This window comes from Rhinolophus ferrumequinum, chromosome 22 (genome assembly GCF_004115265.2).
Source record: "Rhinolophus ferrumequinum isolate MPI-CBG mRhiFer1 chromosome 22, mRhiFer1_v1.p, whole genome shotgun sequence".
NCBI classification, from domain to species: domain Eukaryota; kingdom Metazoa; phylum Chordata; class Mammalia; order Chiroptera; family Rhinolophidae; genus Rhinolophus; species Rhinolophus ferrumequinum.
Genome location: NC_046305.1, coordinates 53,025,760 through 53,049,624, shown reverse-complemented (window position 1 = coordinate 53,049,624; position 23,865 = coordinate 53,025,760). Strand labels below are relative to the sequence as shown.

At 50.4% G+C, this 23,865-nt stretch overlaps 1 protein-coding gene across 2 annotated transcripts in view; it reads right to left on the bottom strand.

Annotated features, from left to right (window-relative positions):
* Positions 1-692: 692 nt before the first annotated feature.
* The window catches only part of IL6R (interleukin 6 receptor), a 42,510-nt gene continuing 19,337 nt past the window's right edge, over positions 693-23,865 (bottom strand). For both annotated transcript variants that reach the window (XM_033092298.1, XM_033092299.1), the window contains exons 3-10: positions 22,959-23,082; positions 20,180-20,361; positions 19,749-19,915; positions 19,103-19,244; positions 9,568-9,620; positions 8,397-8,466; positions 6,330-6,420; positions 693-1,141 (exon numbers count right to left, since the gene is read on the bottom strand). In XM_033092298.1, coding sequence (XP_032948189.1) covers positions 895-1,141; positions 6,330-6,420; positions 8,397-8,466; positions 9,568-9,620; positions 19,103-19,244; positions 19,749-19,915; positions 20,180-20,361; positions 22,959-23,082 — 1,076 coding nt within the window. In that variant the 3' untranslated portion in view covers positions 693-894. The remainder of the gene's footprint in view (positions 1,142-6,329; positions 6,421-8,396; positions 8,467-9,567; positions 9,621-19,102; positions 19,245-19,748; positions 19,916-20,179; positions 20,362-22,958; positions 23,083-23,865) is intronic.

Sequence of the window (23,865 nt, the reverse complement as noted above, 5' to 3'; positions counted from 1 at the left end):
GCCGAGTTCTTTTGTCTTTTCACATAAATATTATCTTCCCTAGTTTCTCAGGCTCAGGTGAAAACAAAATAAACAAACCCTAAGCAAAACGTTTTGATCTCACCAGTGGCAGGAGTCCTTCCCATGCCAGTTCTCCTTTGCGGGGGGGGGCGGGGGCACGGAGAATATTGGTTTTCAGAGGCTGCGTGCCCCTCAGCCTGGTTACTACGAACGTGGAGACCCTGTCTCCACACCGCTCCTTCCTCTCGTGGGATCCAGAGAGGGCAGCTGAGCCAGTGTGTGGCTTCTGGATTCCGCAGGCGCCTAAGGTTAACATTCACATTTAACAAAATGCTAATGAGGAACGAATTATAATTCCACTTCAAACCAGCAGGTCCTGAGATACTATTCACCCGCATCCCTGCAGCTGATTTTCAAGGGTGGGGAACAAAAGCAGTGAGAGCTGCCTCAGTCTGGGTCATTGAAGAAAAGCTGTCTTTGGGCAAAGTTCAACTGTGAAGGCACTTGCGTTTCACAAGTCTGAGCCAACAGGTGAAACGGTGCAGGTGGCCAGGAGATAGGCGACCGGGAGTCTTGGGCTGGAAATCCATCCCAGCTCCTGAGGGAGCAGCTTGTGGAGATGTGTCCCCACCAAGCCCAGGGTGTCCGAGGCCTCCACAGCCACTCTCCACATGGGACCTGAGTTCATTCTACCCCTTGAAGTAGGGCATTCGGGGAAGCCTGGTTCAAGGACTCCACCACCTCTTCCTTCTGAACAGGCACGGCCCCGTGTGGAACCTTCTGTGAGGCTCCATGCACCTGAGATGAGCTGGAGTGGCAGTGAGAAGCCAGCTCGTGTCCCTCACACAGTTTAGCAGGTCTGACACCCCAGTCGGCCCGGTGCCACCCGACTGGCTATCTGGGGAAGAAGTAATCTCTGTTGCTGACATCATAAGGGCTCTGGGGGCCCCTGGCATCTGGTTGGCTGTTCCTCGACGTGTTGTCCGACTCAAGACTGCTGGGCGACACTGGCGGGGAGATGAGGGGAACAAGCACCGGCGTGGGCTTGGGCCTCTCGGGGACCAGCTGACCCAAGGGGTACGGCGTGTACGTGCTCGTCCCACCTTCCTTCAGAGCCTGCAGCTTCCACATCTTCCTGAACCTTCACAAAGACACACAAAGACAAACCACACAGATGTTTAGTTCCCCCCATGACGCAGTTAGTGAAAAACACTAACAGCTGTTTGGTGGCCTGGCAGGCCCCGCGTTTGGGTCGAGACAATGTTCACGATGGATTTCGTCAGCTGTTTGTTTGTTTTTTTGTCACCAGGAGTTACAATTACACAATGTGCTGAAGAGTTGGGGGTTTCAAAAACACCTCCAAGAGACTAGGGATGTATTGTCGGTCCAGTTTACAAATGGGGAAACTGAGGCATAAATGGCCATACGTGTCCCTTTATAGAGCTGAAAATTACATTCGCCCTGATCCACATCAGCCCAAAATCCATTTACTTATGAAAGAGAGAATTCTTTTAGTGGGGAAGGCAAACAGGCCTCTCGGTCAAACTGAAGCTGGCAGAAGGCAGCTAACTGGCAACTGCCATTTATTTAACAGAGGGAGAAGGGCAGCCCTCCTGTTCCTCCTGCTTCTATCATTCCCATCCTCCCCAATCCTCCCCCCACATTGGCGAGTTCTCACAGCCTCAGCCATGGGCACCATCTGGGCACAAGTGACTCATCTGACAGGAAAGTCTCTGTTCAACAGGAAGGAGATAGGCATCTCTCTGATCACAGCTTCGCTCACCCTGCTCGGCTCTGGGCCCAAAGCCATGGCTCAGTAACTGAGAAAAGTCACTTGACAGCCCAAAGAAAGATGAGATGGTGATAGCTATCTTCAAAGGTACAATCAGGTCTCCTTCCTGGAGGGGCCCTCCAACTACGACTGTGCTAGGAGCCACTGCCTCCCACTGGGTCGCTCCTGACTCACTTGCTGCCCAGTAACCCCACAGCGGGAGCGAGGGGGTCTCCCTCGGTCCCACTGAGTGTCAATGACTCCAGGAAGGTCTGGGAGGGAGGAAGGGAAGCCAGTGTCAAAAACAAGAGTTTGGGGGTTTTCCTTGGCTTTCTTTTTGTATCGACAGGCTATTCCTGTCCTTGTTATGATACATAATTGATAGTGGACTCCAAACCTGGCAATGGCCCTTAGCCTGTTATCCTAGTGGAATAAACAACCTGTTGAATGTTCCTGAGGGCTTTACCAGGCAGGCACTGCACAGCAAGGAAACACAGCTGGGTATTACGGGAGCTATGCTGGGTCCTTGGGTGGGATTCTCCTCCCGCAGGAGAAGGCAGAAGACAGAGTCATTACATTCTGGATTCTGAAATACTCAGACCCTCTGACCCAGGTATTCCACTTCTGGGAATCTGCCCTAAGGAAATAACATAGCGATGGGAAAAGCTTTATGCACAAAGATGTTCGGTGCAGTGTTCTTTATAAAAGCAGAACAACCACCCAAATGCCCCGTGACAGGAGGCTGGTTCAGTGAACTTGGGTACACTTGCCTAATGAAGAAGTCTGCAGTTAATTAAAACTGAGGCTTACAAAGAATTTGTGATAATATGGGAAATGCTCATGTTATAATTCATGCTCCGTTTAAAAGGCAGGATACAGAATAAGCACGGCTACATAAAAACAAACAAGAAACGACGATGCAGAGGAAAAAGACTCAGAGGAAATTCGTTAACGGTCACGTGCTCTTGATCTTGCCGCTGACTACACGGCTGTGTTCACCTTGAGAAAAGCCATGGAGCTGCATGTACACATAGGACGCGTACAGTTTTCTGAGTGTTCGTTAGACTGGTAACTCACTTACATTTTAAAAATTAACAGTGGCTGTCTTTGCACAGTGTATGATATTTTTCTTCTTTCTGTTTGTATGTAGCAGAGTGCCGGTATTTAGCAAATAATCATCTACCCCCAAAAAATTTAAGTCTCTATTGACATTATTTAACCAACAGGGAAAGTTTTTTCTGAAGCAACCGGATGGGTAACTGACAAAGATGGGCTTTCCTCCTTTGGAAATACCGGGAGTAACAAAAAAATGTAGACACCTGACTTACATTCATCTTTTGTTACCAGTATATGTTGAGTATTACAATTTTAATACAGTTTTTTCCTTTCTTAAAATGTGTATACATTTTTTTTGGCACCCTCTGTATTTTGAGGCGTGAATGAGACACTTTCTGAAAATCACTAACCTGAAGGGGCTTTGATACCATCCAGCCTGGGGGTGTCCACACCTGGCACGGCCCTGCCCTAGGTGGGGGTCTGAGCGGGGCCTGGGGCCCAGAGAGGCTGCCAAGCAGGTAGAAAGAACAACAGCCGAAGTCCCAGATTTCACTTATACCTCAGCCTCTTCCTTTGATCGATTTTGCATTCTATGGGCTTCAGGATGTTTACTTAAAGAAAAGCGTCTACAGCTGAAAGAAATTTTTAAAAACATGCATAATAACCCTCACTCTTCTTAGAAAATAAGACTTAGAAACCTAAGGAGAGGAAGTGATCCCCACTCCCAAGGCCACATGCTACCCACTACCCAGGATGCCATGAAAGTCCCCCTGGCCTCCACCGTGAAGGTGAGAGAGGGTGTGATTTTAAAATATTGGCATGAGATGCTACAGTCAATACAAAATGACTGAAATCACTGGCATATACACATAGGACGTCCTCAGTCCATTCTAGATAAATGTGCACAAAAGTCATTCTCTGCTATGAGAATCCTATTTTCCCAGTGCAGGGGGAGCATCAAATAGAGACAACGGGGGGGGGGGCCTAAGCAGTAGAGTGGGGACAATTAGTCCCTGTGAGTCAAGACATCCGTTAAGCCGGTGGCATGATTTTTTTCAACGGCACACTTCCATTTTTACCAATTCTCAGTGACACTGGTGGAAAAATATTGAGGAAAATACTACGCTTTGCTTGAAACACCAAATGAATGCGCTAAAAAGAAAAACATGGCATCGTGGACAGGAAGGATGTCCCTGAAGCTGCCGCTCGCACTCGCCTGTGGTCATGTGGCCACACCGATGGTGGCTGCCTGGCGCCCATTTTCCCTCTCCCTGACTCCCAAGGGGCCCCAGAGTTTATACCCTGCTCGTGACATGAGGGACTTTGGGAATAGAGGGGATTTTCATCACTTGAAAGAAGAGGCCTTTTCCCAAACAAATTTGCCTTATACGGGAGAAAATGGAAATTCACCAGGCTAGGGAATAAATTCCTGATATGTTCTCCGCACAGGGCTCTGAGCCTCAAGGGAGTCAGATTGCGTAGCAACCAGCCAGTGTCACATCAGCCAACCAGGAGCGACGTGGCGCGTTCCCAACCTGACGCTTCTTGGCGAGTTGTTAACAGCCCAAGTTGGCAGCGCTTGTAAATGGTGCCACTGGCCAATGGTGGGCCTGCTAGACAGCAGGCTAGCATGGTGGGCAGGAGCTCGCAGGCACGGGTTCCAGGCCTGGCTCTGCTACTAACAAACCGTGTGTCCTCGGGTGTCATCTTAGCTCTCAGGGCTGTTTCCTCATGTGTAAAAGGAAAGAATTTGACTAAATGACCTGGAAGGCCGGACCAAAAAGCATGAGCTTGGGGTATGAACCTCGGCCTTACCATGACTACCTGTAATCACTCCACCTCTGTCAGCATTTGTCTCCTCATCTGTCAAGTGGAAATCGTGATCTTTACTCTGTGGGGTCTGCGGTGGGTTAGGGGAAAGGCCTGTTGAAGCCCTAATGAGGTAGAACTAGAAATAGGACACAGCGGTACGTGCCCGAGGTGAGGCAAGGAATCCCTCCGAAGGCAGGAGGAAGACCCCTGAATGCTGGCACAGGACTCTCTGCCCCAAAGGTATAAAAGACAGTAAATTCTCAGCTTCTCCAAGGAGCCACGTCCACTCACTGGGAACCTCACCTTCTACACACCCTTTGGACATTTGCTCACTACTTCGCTGGGAAATCAAAATGGAAACAGCCCTGAACACAGCTGCACTGTCACCTTTCATTTCCTCCAACCAGACCACTTTGTGGTCAAGCTCTCTTAGGGTGACTGTGAGGACCCACTGACCTAACGTGCGGAAATCTGTCTTCCTCCCCAAACTCCGTCCAATACCACCTGTTACAGTCACCAACGAGTCTCGTGAAAGTTACACAGAAGGTAAGAGAAAGGAAGCAAAGAGTGATGTTCCTCCAGAGTGTTACCATTGTACTTAACCACCAACCGAAGTCGGGGTCCAGCCTCACTCCTTTTAGGGCCTCAGCACGTGCAAAAGTACAAGTTGCCGCAGTAAAATCATGAACGCTGGAAGTTTCTTTATTGCCCATTCATTGGGAGCACTGTTGGCTGGTTTTTCGGAAAGCTCGGGAGTAAATGACAAAAACCAGTGACCAAATGGGGGAGGGTGGGGGAGAGAGAGAGACAGAGAGAGACAGACAGAGACAGATAGAGAGAGAGGGAGGAAAGCAGCATGATGGTACAGCAGCCAGAGAGCCAACTTGGCCTAAGTGTTTCCCAACCATGGGCGGAAGAGAACACCAGACAGAGCATTTAAAGGTGATCCACTACGTCTGCTTGTTTTGAGATGGAATATTCCTGGGGAGGTCTGGCCAGGCACCTCAGATCTACCTGGGCACACACGGGTACTTCTCACATGGCCCTTCAGTCATTGTAGCTTGTGGCTTTTGGAGGAGAGGTGAGGTTACATCCATGGCAACCCCAGCATGGAAGGGGTTTCTTCAGCGTCTCACACACACTCTCCCTCTGGCTTTTACAACCAGGTTTCCCTGGTTCTCTGCCTCCCTCTCCAGCCACTCCTCCTCCTCCTTCTCCTCTACACCACGTTTCTGTGCTGGAACCCCGGAATTCCACAGGGTACTGGCATGGTTCTTATCCCCGTCCTCTGCCATGGCTCCAGCTACCCGCTACAGACAGCAACAATCAGAACTGTCTACCAAATGTGTCCACTGGGGGTCGTCACAGGCACCTCAGACCCAGTGGTCCCCGAGTAGAACCGTCATCTTCCCCTCAGTGGTTCTTCCTCCAATGACACCACCTTCTGCCCAACTGCCAAAGCCAGAAGAAGCCTGAGGGTCAGACGTGACTCTTCCCTGTCCCTCCTTCTCCTCATCTAACCTGCCATCAAATCATGTCAGTTCTACCTCTGAAATATACCTTGACTCATTCATGGCTCTCCAACCCATTGCCACCATCCTAGCCCAGGCAACGCGAGCTCAGTAAGAAATGTGACGACAGCACAGGGCCACACCCTCGGTCCCCCAGCCCCCCCCAGGACCCATCTCACCTCAGGATGATGCCGACACAGAGGAATGTTCCGAAGGCCAGGCTTCCTCCAGCCACCAGGAATGTGTACAGTGGTACCAGAGAAGCCGGCACTAGAAGAAAAGTAAGAGGAGGAGGAGCAGAAGGAAAAAAAAACACTCAGCTGGTTCTGTCGTAAGTCCCAGAGGAACCTCACCCCTGGAGGGGAAACAGCTCTGCTCAGCAGCGGGCCACTGCTCTAGAAGAGTCAGCCCGGCCTCCTCTGACAGACCCCGGATTCTGCCACTTGGCAAGAGACACACCTCAAGCTCACAGCTTCTGAGCACCTGCGGCCAGCCACAGACTCCCACTTACTTTCAGAGTGGCTTTTCTAGTGGCATTCAGCCTGCCCCCACAAGGCACAAAGGGGGGCAAGAAGCAGCAGGCTTTGGGGACCTCATTGATGTCGGGGGCTCAGGAACTTTAAATCAAGTATTTGGGTGCAGTGTTCTCCATTGGGCTGGCATCTCTTGCCTGTCTCTCCACGTGGTCCTCAAGCCCCAGCTGTGACCTTGACTGTTCTTCCATACACCACGCTCTCTCCTCCCGGGCTCAGCACACACGTTTCCCATCTCCCCTTGAACATTGCCCACCTTCGCTGCACCCCTTTTCTGTCCAGTCCCTGCTTGGCCTTTGGGTCAGCAGAGGCAAGGTCACTTCTTTTGAGTCGTGACCCCTACTCCAAGCTGGGTAAGTGCCCTCCTGGGTACTTCTCCAGCTCCACCTGTCATCAGAACCTCCTGAAAGCAGGGACCACATGTGTCTTTTTCACTGTTCCTCCTGGCTGCTCACACGGTGTCCAGCCAAAAGCAAGCTCACCACCTTATCTCTGAATGAATGAAAGGACAAACGAGCTTCCCAAGCAGCCATGTCCCTTCACAAAAGAGTCCTTCCTGTGGCTGCCAAAGAGGCACCCTGGACCAGAAAGAAAGTACATTTAAGCAAAACCAGGGATGCATCAAGAGCTTCATTGATCATTCAGAGATTTCTAGGAGGTATCCAAGTGGACAGGTCAGCCAGGCAGTGGGGACGTGGTCTGGGTCTCAGTGGGAAGGTCCGGGATGGAACTACAACTGTCCATCAGCCCACAGATGCCCTTGAAGGACATGGGGCTGGATGAGGTCACCAGGGAGAATGGCTGGAGCAGACTCGGGGGCCCCTCCTGCACAGTCACCGCTGAACTGCTGCCCCAACCTCCTGCCATTCCACCCACATCATTGAAGGTTCATTTCAAATGGCCTTGAACTTCCTGTGACTCCCCCAGCTACACATGCCCTCTCGAGTCCCTACAGTCCCGTGCTTTAGCGAGGCCTCCCCTTTGGCTGGTATCGCGCTCTGCTCTCTGTTACAGTTACTCCTTTACCTGGTCAGCAGCTGGCCAGGGACTGCAGAACCCCGGGGAGCGGGAATGCCTCAATTCTCTGAGGCCCCAGCCAAGCTGAGCTTAGCCCTGGGTACTTAGCAGGTCCGCTCTCCGTGCTCGGCACGAGGGAGGGCTTTGCAACCGGAAGAGCGGATGGCACAGCTCGGGCAGCCAGCGCCAGGTGTGGACGGGAATCTGCCCAGGCAATGAGGCTGAGGGCTTCCTCAGAAAGCCCACCATCCGGCCATCAGATGGAGCTGCACACAACTGCACCTTCGGGACCCCGTGAGCCCCCGTACACGCAGCAAAACCAACACAGCGCCTGTGGGCTTGTTCTAGTCAAATGCTGCTAAGTTTTCCTTGTCAGGTGGAGGGAGTCAGGGACACTGAAATCAAGGGCTCCCCAAACCAAGATTCCCCTCCAGGTGCGTTCCATTTGCGACTCCAATCGTGTTGTTGGTAGCACCTTCATTTGTGTCCTGGGCCGACTGTGACACAGGTCGCTGATTTGTCTCACCCTTCGTAGGGTCCACTCGTTACATCTTAGCTAACAGCACCAAACTTGGACAATGAGATAATAAATGACTATTTCTGCCATTGGTCCTTTCCACTAAGCAGACCGGCCCTCTGCCAATATTCCCAAATCAGAAAGGACTTTCTGTGGAGACAAGCTTCCGTGCTCCTTACCTGGGATGCTTGTCGCATTTGTAAATTCCTTGGAGAAAGTGCTTTCCTCCTCTTCATCAGTAGTAAGTGCCTAAAAAAGATATTCGTCAGCGGAAGCCCGGTTCTGCAGACGTCACAGTCTTCAGGAGGCAGCTCAGGTACCCCCTCCAGCCCCTCCCCAAGGCATTCCTCTCGCTCTCTCCTATACCTCTCCAGTCCTGATCTGTCACTCTCAACTTTTGCACTATTATTCGCATCCTTTGTATCTACAGCTTGCCTACTTGAGGTGGGCGTTTCTTCCCACCTGTCTCTCCACCAGGAGCTTCAGGGCACGGCACCTTCCCCAGTTGTCCTACGTCTGGTGCCCGGGCGCAGGAGCCACCACTTCCTGGACCCAAGCACAGGACTAGGTCTGTGACCTCAGGCGGATTTCTCAGCCCATGTGGCTGTCAGTTTCCCTCCCGCTCGGCACCGTGAATCTCAGTTCACGTGAGGACCAAATGAGACCGCACGTGCTAGGCGCAGACCCTAGCTCACCTTGCAGGTTCTCAGTCAGTGTCAGGTCCCCTACGCCCTGTTTCGGGGCTCTCTGGCCCCAGGGGCCTGGACTTCACCCTGGACATGACCCCGCCATCCCGGACAGTCCGGCATTGACGGTGGGTAGGGTGCAGGACCCCGGATCCTCCCGGGAGGGCCCAGCTTCAGGAGGCGCTGAGCTCCCAGCCTAGCATTTGGGAATAAGGACCACAGAGGGGATGCCCATTGGGTGGGAAATTGGATTACTCAAGGATTTGTTAAGCATTTTCAGGGGTACTCCTCTTCCCAGATCATTATGACACCAGGAGTCCACAGGAAAGCGCTCTGATGAACTGAATCTGAGTGGCAAGCACGCTGAGCCTAAGCCGCTAGGGCATCCTGAAGCTCAGAGCAGAGTGAGCAGCCACTAGACGGAGACCAGCTGTGAGAGCCAGGCCAGGGTCGCCCCAGACTTCACAGGGCCGCAGCAGCCCTGGGATGGGGCAACGCTGTCACCCCATGTGCTGAGGCTTAAAAAAGGATGTATAACTTGCCACGGCCACATTTCTAGTAAGTGGCAGAGCTGGGGTTTGAACCGAATTCTGTCTGGTGCCGGCCCACAGCGCTAACCACTAGGTGCTACTGCCCTGACCCTTTTACTAGAACAAGAGCTCACCTGCGTAGAGGGGGACGCCTCCATCTTGGTCTCAGCTGGAGGACTGCTGGATTCTGGGGGGAGAAGAAATGTCATTGTTAATAATTCATGGACCCCCCCAAGTCCTGTCTGCTGGGCTGCAGACGCAGAATAAAGTTCATCACATTATTTAAAAGAGCATAATGTTGGAAATAACCAAATATCCAACCATAAGGGATTAGCCGTACACATTATGATATAGACATATATTGCAATAGCGTCTAAAAGTATTTCAGAAAAATGTTGAGGACATGCTGTAATGTTAAATGAAAAAAATGCAAGGCAAGAAAAAGTTCACATAGGGCGGCCGGTTTGCCCAGTGGTTAGAGCGCGGTGCTAATAACACCAAGGTCGCCGGTTCAAGTCCCACTGGGGCCAGTGAGCTGTGCCCTCTACAACTAGATTGAAAACAACGACTTGACTTGGAGCTGAGTTGCACCCCACACAACTAGATTGAAAAACAACGACTTGACATGGAGCTGATGGGTCCTGGAAAAACACGCTGTCCCCCAATATTCCCCAATAAAAATAAAAATAAATAAAAAGTTCATACGGTTTGAACACTATTGACAAGTTAATTATGATGGCTGTAGCTGCCCCTGCTGCATGACATATGGTACTGTTTTAAAAGAATAAATCCTGAGAGTTCTCATCACAAGGGGAACAGTTTATTCCTTTTTTCTTTTTCTCTTTCTTTTTATTGTTTCTATAGAAGATGGACATTAGCTGAACCTATCGCAATGATTTCACAATATATGTAAATCAAACCATCATGCCATATGCCTTAAATTTATACAGTGATGTATGGCAATTGTTTCTCAATAAAACTGAGGAAAAAATAATTAAATGAAAAATAATAAACATTTTGAAAAAACATTTTAATTTCCTTCTCTGCACCTTTTTGCAATAAAAAGTATTTAACATAAATGGTTCTTATCTGCCTGGGTGGGTTTAGTACACACTGACCTAGAAGGGACATGCATGGGGCATCCTCCCCAGACCCCTCCCCCTCCATGGGAACAGTGTGTCTACAGAAACCCCCAAGTCAGCAGAAGGCCAAGCATCAAAGTAAGAGTGTTGACCCAAAGCCAGGCACAGCGGCAAACACAGGCCCAAGGGACCAGGAGCTGAGCTGTGACAGGCAATGGGGGGGGAATGCTCTGGATTTTAAAACATTTTCTGAAAAGTTCATCATTTTTCCATCAAGAACTTAAAAATACCAGTGAAAGCCTCCCTGAGCCAGGAATCGAATAACCAGCAACGGGGGGAAGAGAGGGTGACCCTGCTTCTGCTCCAGACAGAATTTCCAGCAGGAACATGCCATCCCCAGGAGGGGAGAAAACCACAAACTGGCAGCCCTGGTGAGGACATGAGAGCTTGTTCAGTCTCCCTCCCCATCGTACAGAGAAAACACAGAGGCCCAGAGAGGGAGAGCAACTTGTCTAAGGTCACACAGCAAGTTAGCCCCGAATCAACTTAGAATCAAGGGAAGGGAGCCCATCTCTCATTCCTCTGTGTTCCTCCCAGCCGAGGACACTTCGACTCAGAACAGAAGGTGACTGAAGGATGAACAGAGGGTGTGCAGGCACTAGAACGAAAGTTAAAACCAGGACATGGGGCAGTGCTATATAGAAAATATTGCTGACCTTGGAAGGTCATTCAGTCCAGTGGTTCCCAAACCCAGCCATGCTCGGTGTCATGTAGGTCCCATCCTTAACCTACGGCCTCATTCAGAATCTTGGGGATGGGACCCAGATATCAAGGTTTTTAAAAGCCCCCCCCCCAAACCTAGAGAGATGTTCCAAGAAGAAACAAAAACCTGTATAGTTTCTACCCTCCGCTCTGGCCCCCAACATGACAGGTGGTCCAGAGAAGGATGCTTAACCTTTGGTGGTAAATTTGATTCTGGTATTATGTCAAATAACCCAGGAATGTTACCAGAATGAATAAAGGTTTTCTAATGTAGAATAAGATGATCTTCCATGACAAGACTTTTTAGAAATCTCCCTAGATGACCACATTTTGTCCCTCGAGATGGAAGGTGGAGCAACTTTTGCATCATTTATAATAATCATTTCCATTTTCCAGGTGAAGAAACTGGGTTTGACGGAAACAGCTTAGATTAATAATGCTAATAGCATACTAATAAAATATTACTAATATTTCTAGCAGCAACCTTTTGAGGCTTACTATACACCAGTTCCGAGGGGTTTGTTAGCTTCTGCTATCATCTCATCTCATCCTCACAGCCTGATGTGAGGATTACACAATTATCCCAGTTTTACGAAGGCATTCTTTTCTGTTTAGGCAAAAGTATTTTATATTTCTCATCACGTATTTCACATTTCACTTCAGCTGGTATGTTGGGTGAAGAGGGGAAGGAGAAATAATTACCATTTCACTGGCCCCCCGTGCACCCAAGTGCCAGGTGACAGTGGTGGTGACAAAAGAACGAGCACAGTGATTGCAACACCTAACATTTATCGAGCACTTACTATGTGCCAGGACCATATTTACCACTTAACATGAATCGACTCATTTAATCCTCATGACAATACCTGAGATAGGTACTGTCATCATCCCCACTTTACCGATGGGGAAACTGAGGCATAGGGTGGTTCGATAACTTGCCCCAAGTTTTGTAAGAAATAAATGGTAAAGCTTTCTGGCTCCAAGAGTGATTATATTTCCCCCTTTATTTAAAAAATCTTCTCTCGATTGAACATTTCTAAAGATTCAGGGGCTGTATCTTCCTCATCTTGGTAAATTGAAAAGCTGTGTAGTTAGTAAAATTTAATTATGGAAAATCACTGGGGAAAAAGACTATTGGAAACATTAACAGTGGTTGCTGTTATGTGTTTTCCGTGTATTAATATTTCCAAGGTTAGAAGATGTATTTTTATATTATAAAAGGATGAATGAATGACCACTCCAATAAATGAGATTAATGGAAAACCACATGTGAGTTGTGGTTTGTTTGGTGTTTTTATTCCCCACACATGAGTTTCTAAAACAAGAAACTTATGTCCCTTAGTTGGAGAACTGGTTTGGGTATGCTTGCTTGGGTTTTGGAATAGAGAAATCCAATATAAAATATGGCAGAGGCCCACCTATAAGATGTGTCACCTTGGTCAAGAACTTAACCTCTTTTAAACCTTGTTTCTGTATTTCTCAGTATTCCTCCCACGAATCACCTCGATCACATGCTAAAAGGACCTAGCACTGACCCAGCATCCAATATTTGCATAAAAACTGACCCAATTCTCAAGATTAAAAACAGAGAATATAACTTGTAATGTACAGCGGTGACTATAGTTAATATCTCAGTGTATATTTGAGAGTTCCTAGTTCTCACCACAAGAAAAACCTTGTGTAACATGTGTAGCAATGGATGTTAACTAAACTTTGTATGCATTTCACAATACATACAAATATCAAATCATGGTGTACACCTGAACCGCTACAATATTATATGTCCATTATATCTCAATAAAACTGGGGTGAAAGGGGAAAAGAACAGAGAACATAAAACATATTTTTCTAAAAAAAAATAGTTTACAATTGTATATGATGACGTTACGATACAGGCCACTGGATGGGGCTGAGTACAGAGAGGGAAAATAGGGGTGGATGGAGAATTAAGAGGGAAAAGAAAGAAAAAGGAGGCCAGAGGGTAGCAGACACAAGAGGGAGCGAGGAGAGAGGGGCGAACCACAAAACCAGAGTTCACAGGAAGTGGCCGGAGGACAGACGGGGAGACCCAGAGCTGAGGGCCAGGCAGAGCTCCTGTTGTGAGTCTGCTCACTCCCTCACTCGACTTCACACCTTCTCTTCACAGCCTGTGAGCCACTAAAGAGAAAGTGAATCACAGTTCCGCCATTTGAGCCAAAAAAAAAAAAAAAAAAAAACCTAAAACACCAAGAAACCTCACTGAGCAGCTGACAGTGTCCTGGGGAGACCAAACTGACCCCCAGCTGGGTGCCAGCGGACCGGGATGGTCTAGAGACAAGTGTACAGGTGTGAGGCAGGGCAGTGTGGGCCGCTACGTGGGGTGAGGTTGCCAAAATGGCCTTGCTTCTGAGCTTCTGCCCTGGCTTCACCCTCTCTCTTGTGAAATAATTAACAGTGATGGTAAGTGACAGTCGCTATGTTTTACTGAATTGTTTAATTTTACGTCCTTATTTAGCAAAATTAAACGTTGGTGATCTTATTTGGTCCCCAAAACCTCTTTGTGAAATTTTACAGACGTGTGAAATCCCACAGTCTAGGGACCTCTGAGCTATGCAGAGAGGTTGGGTGGGCAGCGAGGACGTGGGAGGAGGTGACACGGAGATGAGCTGGAGGGAAGACGCGCGTGAGGGCTGAAGTACACGCGTGCGGAGGTGCTGGGCCAGGTTCAGTCCAGCTGGAGGGAACATGGTAAATGAGGGAGAGCCAGGCACGAGGGCCAGGAACCAGGGAGCAGGCAGCCGAGAAGGCCCTCTGCGCACGCTCAGGAGTTTGAACTTCCCCGGGAACGCCCAGGGAGGCGTGGCTGTGGGCTGGGGAGTGACGGACAGGGTGGCAGTGATTTAGAAAGATGCGTGTAGCAGTGCTGTGGACGGCTGTGCTTGCACACCAGCGACGGGGGTCAGTTAGGAGGGGGTGTTGTAAAATGAACTCCCCCAGAATGGGATGGTTTGAGATGACAACATGTAGCTGCAGGAATCCGGACCAGGGAGACCCCCCTACCTGGAGGGTCCCCTAACACCTCAAAAGCCTTGCAAATGCAAACATTTAGCACCTCCTCCAGCCAGTGTGATTCCCAAGAATGGGTCTGCTCTGCTCGCCATCTGCCACTCGCGATTCTAATTATTTTCTGGGCGTAGGTGAGCAAGATATGAGACTGAGCGAAAGGGATTTGTGAGGACCAAGAAATAACCCTCTTATGCCCGATGGGCTTTTCCCAGGCACTTTGCCCCAAGCTCACTTTGCAAAGGGGCTCGCGGGGACCCCAGACTCGCTCGATGCCAGCCCTGTCCGTGCTGTCAGAGAAGATAAATCAGGGAGAACCACCCTGGCCAGGGCTGCTGACCAGCTGCCCTGCCGATGTGTAACTTCTTCTTCCTGCCCTGACATCGGTGGCACATTCTCAATCAGTCACTGCGGCAGGGCTGTCAGCAGTGGCCTGGCCCTGCTGGCCGGCAGGAGCCCCAGACGTGGGACTCAGGGCCCCACCATCACCCAGGGAACACTGCTGAGACCACAACCTGCGTAGCGGCAGTGCCCCAGCCTCAAGGGGGCAGCACCCGCTGAAGTCCAGGCTCGTCAGCCCCCTCCCCCCACCCCTCTACCTCCCTCGTAGGCAGGCCTTCCAACGTGCCCAAAAGCCCCTCCCAAGGCCTGTCCCACTCAGACCTCCCCCGCACACATCTGTGCTCCAGCCTCCCCTTGTCCACAGTCCATGCCTTGGCGCCTGCTGTTTCCTCTGCCCATAATCCCCATTCGACCTGGGACACTCCTACACGGCCTCCAAGACACAACTCAAATGTCACCTCCTCCAAGAAGCTTTCCTGCTCTCCCTCAGCTACCCAAGAACTGTCTGTTCCACAGCCTTATCACATTAGGTTACAATGAGATGCCCCCCAGCCAGCCCCCAGCACATTCTGTAACCACGGGGAAAGCTTCCTCAAAATACCCACTCCACATCTCCCTCATTTCCAATTCAGCAGACCCAGGGCCCTGGTACCCAGGGTAGTGATTCTGGGGTGCTCACAGCCCCACGCTCTTCACCCCAAGCACCAAACAACACAGCACTGTCATTGCTAATCCCCTACATTTGCAGTATGGGTTATTAGTTCTAAAGAACGTTTTTTCACTGGACTCCTAAAAACTCTCCGAAGGGGATAACATAGGCCATATCCTGTCCACTTTACAGATGGCAAGACTGAGGCTCTGGGAGGTAAACTAACTTGACCAAGGTCATACAACCTGATTCCCAGGTCCAGTGTACTTCCATGACCTGGGCTGAGAGGCAGGGGCAGCCTGTCCGTCTGGACAGCCAGAGCTGGAGGTCCTTGGGATCAGGAGACCCAGTGAGGCCGTATGAAGTGCACACACATGTCCCACACAGCCAGGTAACTCCAGTCAGTAAAACAACCTAACCTTGTATTCTACCCTCCCTCTTATTTTCCAGAAGTGATCCCCAATTTCCAACCTAATCCTTCTTGCATCAGAGTCATCCAAGTTCCTCTTGTTTTGACCTCAGGGGAGAGGGAGCAGCTGGTTTCTCTCTTGGATATATTCACCACTAGCATTTTGAAGACCCAACCCCCCAAAACCACACATTACAGGATGGGGAACTCAAACACTTTAGCTGCTTATGTGAGAAGAAGCAAAGAGTTTGGTGTGAGTTCACGTGGTCACTCTAGCAAGCACAGTGACCAGAGGCTGAAAAGTCGCAGACTGTGCCCCTTCTGCTCTACCATCTCCCACTGGGGGCGGTACATCAACAATTTAAAGAGGAACATCCAGAAATGAGGCCAGGTGCGGGACAAGGTGATCAGACAGGTGAGAAACCCACAAGCCAGCCCATAAACAGCCTGGGAACAGAAACCCAGGCAGGTGCAGGTTCTCTGGGACTATTCCAGAAGCATTCAGAGAGCGCAGACTAGCAGACTTGTCATGAGTTACCCCGGAGAGCAAGGCCCAGTGAGGCCAGAGTGGGTTCAAATAAGAAAGAACTTTCTACTTCCATAGCAATTTCTCCAAAGAAGATATACAAATGGCCAACATGCACATGAAAAGATGCTCCACATCACTAACCATTATGAAAATGCAAAGCCAAACCACAAAACCACACCCGTTAGGAGGGCTATTATCCAAAAAAAAAAAAAAAAAAAACCACCCAGAAAATAACAAGTGTTGGGGTTGATATGAAGGAATTGGAACCTGTGTATTGCCGACAGGAATGTAAAATGGTGCAGACACTTGGAAAACAGCAGGGTGGTTCCTCAAAAAATCAAAAATAGAATTACCATATGATGTAGCAATTCTGCTTCTGAGTACGTACTCAAAAGAATTGAAAGATGGGACCCGAACACATATTTGCACACCCCTGTTCACAGCAATAGCCAAAACGTGGAAGCAACCCAGGTGTCCATCCACAGGGGACCAGATAAAATGTGGTCTATACACACAATGGAACATCACTCAGCCTAAAAAGGGAGGAAATCCTGACACTGGCTACAACATGGATGAAGCTTGAGGACATGATACTGAATGAAATAAACAGTCACAAAAAGACAAACACTGTGCGATTCCACTTACATGAGGTGCCTAGAGCAGCCGAACTCATAGGAACAGAAAGGAGAATGGTGGTTGCCAGGGGTTGGGGGAGGGGAGGACAGGCGTTAGTGTTTAATGGGGACAGAGTTTCAGTTTTGCAAGATGAAAAGAGTTCTCCAGACGGACGTTGGTGATGGTTGCACAACAAGGCAGTGTACTTAATGCCTGTGAACCGTATACTTAAAAATAGTTACGATGCAAAGTCTAAGTTATATATATTTTACTACAATTGAATTTTTTTTTTAAGAAAGAAAGAACTTTCTAACAAACACCGGATTTCTGGAAGCTGTCTGTGACCATCTAAATAAAGCGGCTGAGATAAAAGGAAGAGAGGTGTCAGCCTGTATCCAGAACATTCCCTCTGCACAATGCTGTCATGATTTTCTCCCCTGGCAAAGACTCCCATGGCCATATTAATGTTTGACATTCAGCTAGTGTGTGGGCTGTGGCTCAAAGTGCATACAAATCAAAGACAACTAGGGACAAGTCACAAGATCGAGCCTGAGACGTTATGATTTATTTAAATGGTCTTCTAGTGAGATACAGCAGTTAGGCTTCCCATCCAGTTCTCATCCAGGTCTTAGTGGGAAATAAGCTTTTGGGAAGAGGGTCCAGGAGAAAGCTGCCTCCACTCTTGATGGACAGGAGATGGGGAAATCACCAGCAAAGACCTGAGCCTGCACTTGACATTGTGTACATCCAGTGAGAAGGACGTCCTAAGCCCCAAGCCTGCTCCTCTGGCTCTCCAAGGACCCCAGACTGCAAAGCCAGGTTAGAGGACAAGCCATCACATCACAGCATCCATTACGGGGTAAAAACGTGCAACCTACATAAAAGTCTTCTCCCCGGGACCACGGGTGGCAGAAAGGCCTGGACAATGGAGGTCATTTCTATCTTTTCCTTTTTATCTACACACAGTAAATGGCCATTGTCATTTATTTTTAAATTGCCTGGTATTAAAGAATGGCTAATTTGGTTCGCTTCTGCAGCGCGGCTGAGGAGATCTGACACTGAAACAAGCCGGGAAGCCATTCTACAGTAAGAATAGTGGGAACCATGGAATGGACTGTGACAAGGGGTAGTAAGCTCACCATCTCTGGAAGCATTCAAGTAGCGGCTGGGTTGAGGTGAGAGAGATTCCTGCACTGGGTCTAGGTCTGATCAATCCTAATTTTTCATAGGAATGAGTCAAAAGATAATGTCTCACATTGTTTTCTCAGAAAAAACAAAACAAAACAACAAAAACAGCCATTTTAGGCTGTTGGTCAGAGTTTAAGAAGGTACCAACAGAAGAAATAGAAACAGAAAGTCCAGCAGCTTCCTTTAGAAAGCAGGACTCCAAATGGGATGGGGTGGAGCAAGCGACACTGGCTGTTATAAGCCCTTCTTTGCTTCTTGGCCTCGGGCTTGTAGTAATTGGATGAAAATTTGAAAAGTTAAAAAAAATTCCCATGGGGGAAAAAACATTCCCATGGGTTAATAAAAACATTAACCATGCAGTTACTAAACAATACATTTCCAAAAAATATTTAATAACAGGGGAATGCTCACGATATTTTATATCATGTCTATAAAATCACACACACACACACACACACACACACACACACTCACAGTACCTAGAAAAACTAAATGTTTACTAAAATGTTCTCACTGGTTTTCTCTAGGTGGTAAGAATACCAGTGATAATTATTCTTCATATTTTTCTGGAACTTTCCACGGTCTATAACAGACTAATTTCAACAATTCCCCAAAGGCAATTATTATTACCTTGAACATCTTTCTAAAAATAAAAAGTATTAGTAAGTGTGATAAATTAAATATAGCTACACGCTCTTTGCAACTCCTCCCACCAAGTTGTGAAATGACTTCCCGCAGCCGTGTGTCTGAGTTGGCCTCCTGGACGGTGACAAGCCACCCGGAGAACCAAGGGCCACAGCCACCTGCCGGCACTACCCGTCACACATGTGAGTGAGGCCACCTTGGACCGCACAGGCCTGATACAGCTGCATGGGTGACTCAGGCGAGACCAGCACAGAGTGGCCTCGCTGATTGACTTTCAAAACCTTGAGCAGATCAATGGTTGCTACCCCCCCCCGCCCCCGGAGTTTGGGGGTGACTTGTTACAGAGCAGCAGGCAACTGATACAGTAACAGAGCTGAAACATCCCTCCCACACGCTGGCACTGTACCTGTCCAGGGGGTGCCGGTGACCTCCGGGCTCCACTCGCTCCACTGACCGTGCCCAAACTCCTCCTGGGCGCGAAGCTGTACCACGTGCCTCATGCCGCTCAGGGCATCGTGGATGGTCCACCGATACAGGGGATCCGTGACCTGGGGGCAGAGGTGCTGTGACGCTGGCTGGCCCCAGTGAGGCAGCTCCACGGAGCGTAGATGTCCACGGCCTCCCCCTGCCCTTCAGCTGGTCCAGTGGTGCCTCAGCTGGGCACAGACGCTCCAAAGGCTGACACCACCCCAGCAGCTCAGAGCGAGACCGGGTGCCCTCGAGGCCAGCACGGGCAGAAGCTGGGAGTCACTGCCCCGCCCCCTTGTGCTGTAGGGTGCTGTAGGCCACACCTGAGCCACGCTTGTAGTCCTACACTCCTCCCAGGCCACTGTCACCCTCACAAACAGCCTGTGAAGGGGAGACTGACCCGGCATTGTTAGTCCCACTTATAAATGAGGCCACCGAAGTTCAGAAAGGCTCAGGGACTTCTCCAGCGCCATGCAGGGAGTGCAGGGCAGGACCCCAAACCCAAGGTTTTCTTCCAGTACCCTCTCTACCAGCCCTGAGTGTTCAGGGGCACTGTTCTGTCCAGAAAGAAAAGGAGACTTTACCAGCAACGTCGTGAATGTCTTTGACCTTTCAGGCCGGTATCGGAGCTCAAAGTGCAGCCTGTAGAAATAGGAGTTCCAGGAGGGGGGGTCTTGCCAGGTGACACTGAGCCAGTGGGGGTTTTTGTCCACGAGGGTGACCTTGATGTTGGAGGGTGGGTCAGGTTGCACTGTGGGGAAAGGGTGCATGGCTTCTATGTGGCAGCAGGTGTGCTGCTGAGGAAAGACCCCTGGAAGCTGTGCAGACCCCCAACAGCAGGACGACCCCCAGCCGCAGCCCCATCAGACCTCTAGCACGGAAGGAAAGCCCCCCAGGGCCCAGCTCACCGAACCCCTGGCCCAGCCCCTCCCTGCCCCTGCCAGAAGCCCTGAGCAATCAAAGGAGAGGGAAACAGCTGGAGGGTACAGAGGGTGGCCTGCAAGCGCGTACGTACGAATTTCGTAACCCTCAAATGATTGAGGTTTGCTGGTCTTGCTCCCAACATGGTTGGCGACACACAAGGATACTATGTAGAAAGAGTTGTCCCCCTCCGGGACCAGCAACTGGCAGGAGAACTTCTTGGACTCCTGAGAATACAGGCATGGCTCCTGGAAGACCTTCAGAGGTGGGCGCTGACTAAAGGACACAGAACGGCACACTCTCAGCTTCCGTCCTTGCTGGGGAAGGAGGGGAGGTGGGCGGCGGGGTCTGACCAGCAGGGTGAATCCCGGCTCCACACTTAGCAGCCCTTGTGACTTTGAGTACATAATCTCCTGTGGGCCTGTTGGCTCATGTGAAGATGGGAATACGAACAATATCCACCTCGTAGCGGGGTGTTAGGACGAATTGAAAACCGAGTGTAGAGCCTCTCGCTTAGCGCCTGGCACAGCGGGGCAGACATACACTCAGCCAGGGCATGGGGGTCTGTGATGCACCTGGCTTCCTGCCAGCTCCTGTGCTCTTGGCACGGCGTCGGCTGCAGAAATGAACCAAGAGGGCCCATCCTGACCCTTCAGGCCTGCCTCAGACGACCAGGACAGCCAGGAGAAAAGCCATTCCACAAGCACAGTGCTGGAGGGGTTCGTGAGGAGGTGGGAGCATTTCCGGCAGGTGAGCCCAGAGAAGAAGTCTGGGTGACTGGTGATATCGGAGGTGAGTCAGACACCGTCCCACCTGGCCTGGAAGCCTGAGACTTCACCACTGTGACAGGTGTGGACATGTGAGGCTATGCAGCCGCTCGCTCTCTGCTTCGGCTTTGAGCACCGGGCCCAGGACAAACTCCTCCTGGGCCTGCTCCAACCTTCCCGTCTGAGTTAGAGCCTCCCTCCCCCTTTCTTTCCCTCCCTCCAACGCCGTGCAGGCTTCCATCCCACCTAAGCCTGGGAAGGTGGGGTCCTCAGCTGGCTTACAGGTGTGTCCCCCTGGGGGGTTGGAAGGCTGGGCCCATCTTGTTCGCGGGTGTGTCTCCCTCAGCCCTGGTACAGCACCAAGCCCAGCTGATGCTGACCTCAAGCCAGCACGTGGGGAAAGCAGCACGGTCATGAGGGTATGAACGTATGCACACACCCAGCGGACGAAGGCAGAACATGCAAAATCTCTTTCCAGGGGCCCGTTTCACCCCCAGCCCTCCCAGGGCCGGGGCGCGTTCTGGGGTCCCTGGGGCTCTCGCAGTCGCTCCCCACCTCACTTTCCTCACAGCTCAAGGCAGAGAGCCCAGTAAGAGGACAGAAGTGCCCAGGCGGCCCTGCGGCAGGAGGAGGGTGTGAGCCGAAATCCCTCGAACTCCCATCACTCTGGCTGTCAACACTCACTGCTCAGATTTTTTGCTACTCTGATGATTGACAGGTCAAACTCAAATAGAAAGATCTGGACTGAGGGCCCGCTGACTGGGATGGAGACAGACCAAACTGCAGAAGTGTGTTGTTTTCAGCACCTCCCACCTCCACTACATCCGTGCCTAAACTCATCCCAGGCTCCCACTTCATCCCTGTCTCCTGGTGCTGCACTGACCCGACAGGTCTGACTTCCTGCCCACCCACCCCAGCTCCCTCTCCCACCCCATCACCACTTCCTCTGAACTGCGATTGCACTGGAAAGAACCTGATTAGCTCACTGGGTCAAGACCCAGATTGCTCTTCCCCTCCCAGGGATATTTGCACCTTCTTCAGAGCAACACCCAAAACCTTTGTGTTTTCCATGAAATGCAAAAGACTGGATTCCATTCCTAGCAGAGCCACTACCTGGAGGACCTGAACCAAGTTAATCAATCTCTCGGAAGCTCAGTTTCTCCATCTGTTAAAGGTGTGGATGAAAAAGGGGCCACAGACTGAACCCGACAAGCTCAGGGGAGACCTGCATGGTGGGCCCTACAAACTCAGCGCCAAAGAGTAACCAACCACACAGGATGGTCTGAACATAAAAATTCCTAACTAAAAGTGGGCCATGGCAGGTAGTCCCGTCCTAGGCCTGCGGCTTCTTTGACAAAGGTCAATCTTTCGTTACCTTTGAAATTGTCTACTGTCTGTGCACCTAAGGTAACATACCACTGAAATGTCAGAGTCATCTCCGTCGGGGCAAAACCGCAGGCACCAGAGCACGAGACCACAGAGCCCCTCACTGTTATTTTGTGGTCCCGCAGGCCATTGCCTTGTGCTGTAAATGTTACTAACTATCCTGCACCCACAATGTGAAAGAACTGTGTGTCTCTTCCTTTTACTTTTCATCCAATCCCAGAGGTCCCCGCCCCCTTTGCTTTCTCCCGCCTCCCTAATCTCCCGCCCATGGATTCCATGTAACCCCCTCCATCTCCTCCTTGGATTCTAACGTATGAAATCAGCTGCAAAACTGCCATTCTTGGGAGTGTTTTCTGAATCCCTTGAGATTTTGCTTCCAGGCGATTGCCATCAGATGGGCTCGGACAAACTCGTAACAATTCTCTACAGGTTTGGACTTACGATGACAAAGAACAAAGAGAACACACACTTCTCGTAGCTCTTGTGATAGCTAACAGGACACATATCCCAGCACAGCGACCGTGCCAGGCAACCACTCAATGGACGCCTCCGTTGCTTCTCTCATTCCCTCCTCCTCACCCCACAGCAATTATTTTCTAAGGATAAAATTGTGGAATCACCGGCTGGCCAATCCCCCTGGGCTCCTTTGAGAGCCCCACGTCCCGGGGTCTCAGTAAGGATGAGCGGACGTAGGCACACAGCCCGGCCCAGGATACTTACAACTTCTTCACCAATAACACGGCCTTGGTGGACAGGGAGGGGGCGCTGCTGGGGCTCCACTCACAGCTGACTTTGCTGATGGGGCTGCTCCGGAAGCAGGAGAGCGTGGGCTCCTCAGGAGGAGCTGGAAGAAGAGCACAGCAGGGGTGAGGTAAGCTGCCTCGCCTCCCTTCTCAGGGGAGCTTTAGACTCAGCAACCAGCACCCCACCCTCCTCCCCCAAGCCAGCAGTGACCCAGGACACCACGGCCACACACACATATAACTGTGGCTGGGAGAGCAAAGGACCTCGGAGGCACCCAGGGGCTAACGTGTCTAAAGGGAGAGAGAAGCACCAAGATAATGGAGGCTTTGGAGTCCCACGGGCCTGCTTGTGTGGCCTGGGGCACATCCCAGCTTCTCTTCAGTGTCCTACCATAAAATTAAAGGAGGATAAATCATGATACTAATACTGCTTTCCCGCATAGGCAGGGTCACTGGCGGGTGACATGAGACACCATGGAAGAAAGTGTCTCGGCAAAGGGCCTGGCACGCAGGACATCTGGCTCTGACGTCTGCACTCAGATGGGGGGAGCCAAGGACCTGCTAATTCTAAAGATAAAAATAGTTTGCTTGAGAGCTTCGTATGCGCTGTGCAGAGTTTTCAGTACCATACGTACAGGTGCGAGTACACACACACACACACACACACACACACACGCAGGTACACACGCTCATTTGATCTTTGCAGTCACTCTGAGATAAGGTGATAAAATGAACCGTATTTTACCAAAGAGGAGACTGAGGGACAGAGACGATAAGCTGTGCAGGAGCTCGATTCAAACCCAAGCCTCCTCACTGGGAGCCCCACGCTACTAACCAATACACCTCAAGTCCTAAGTGCACAAGGCCAGCTGGACAGTGTCCCC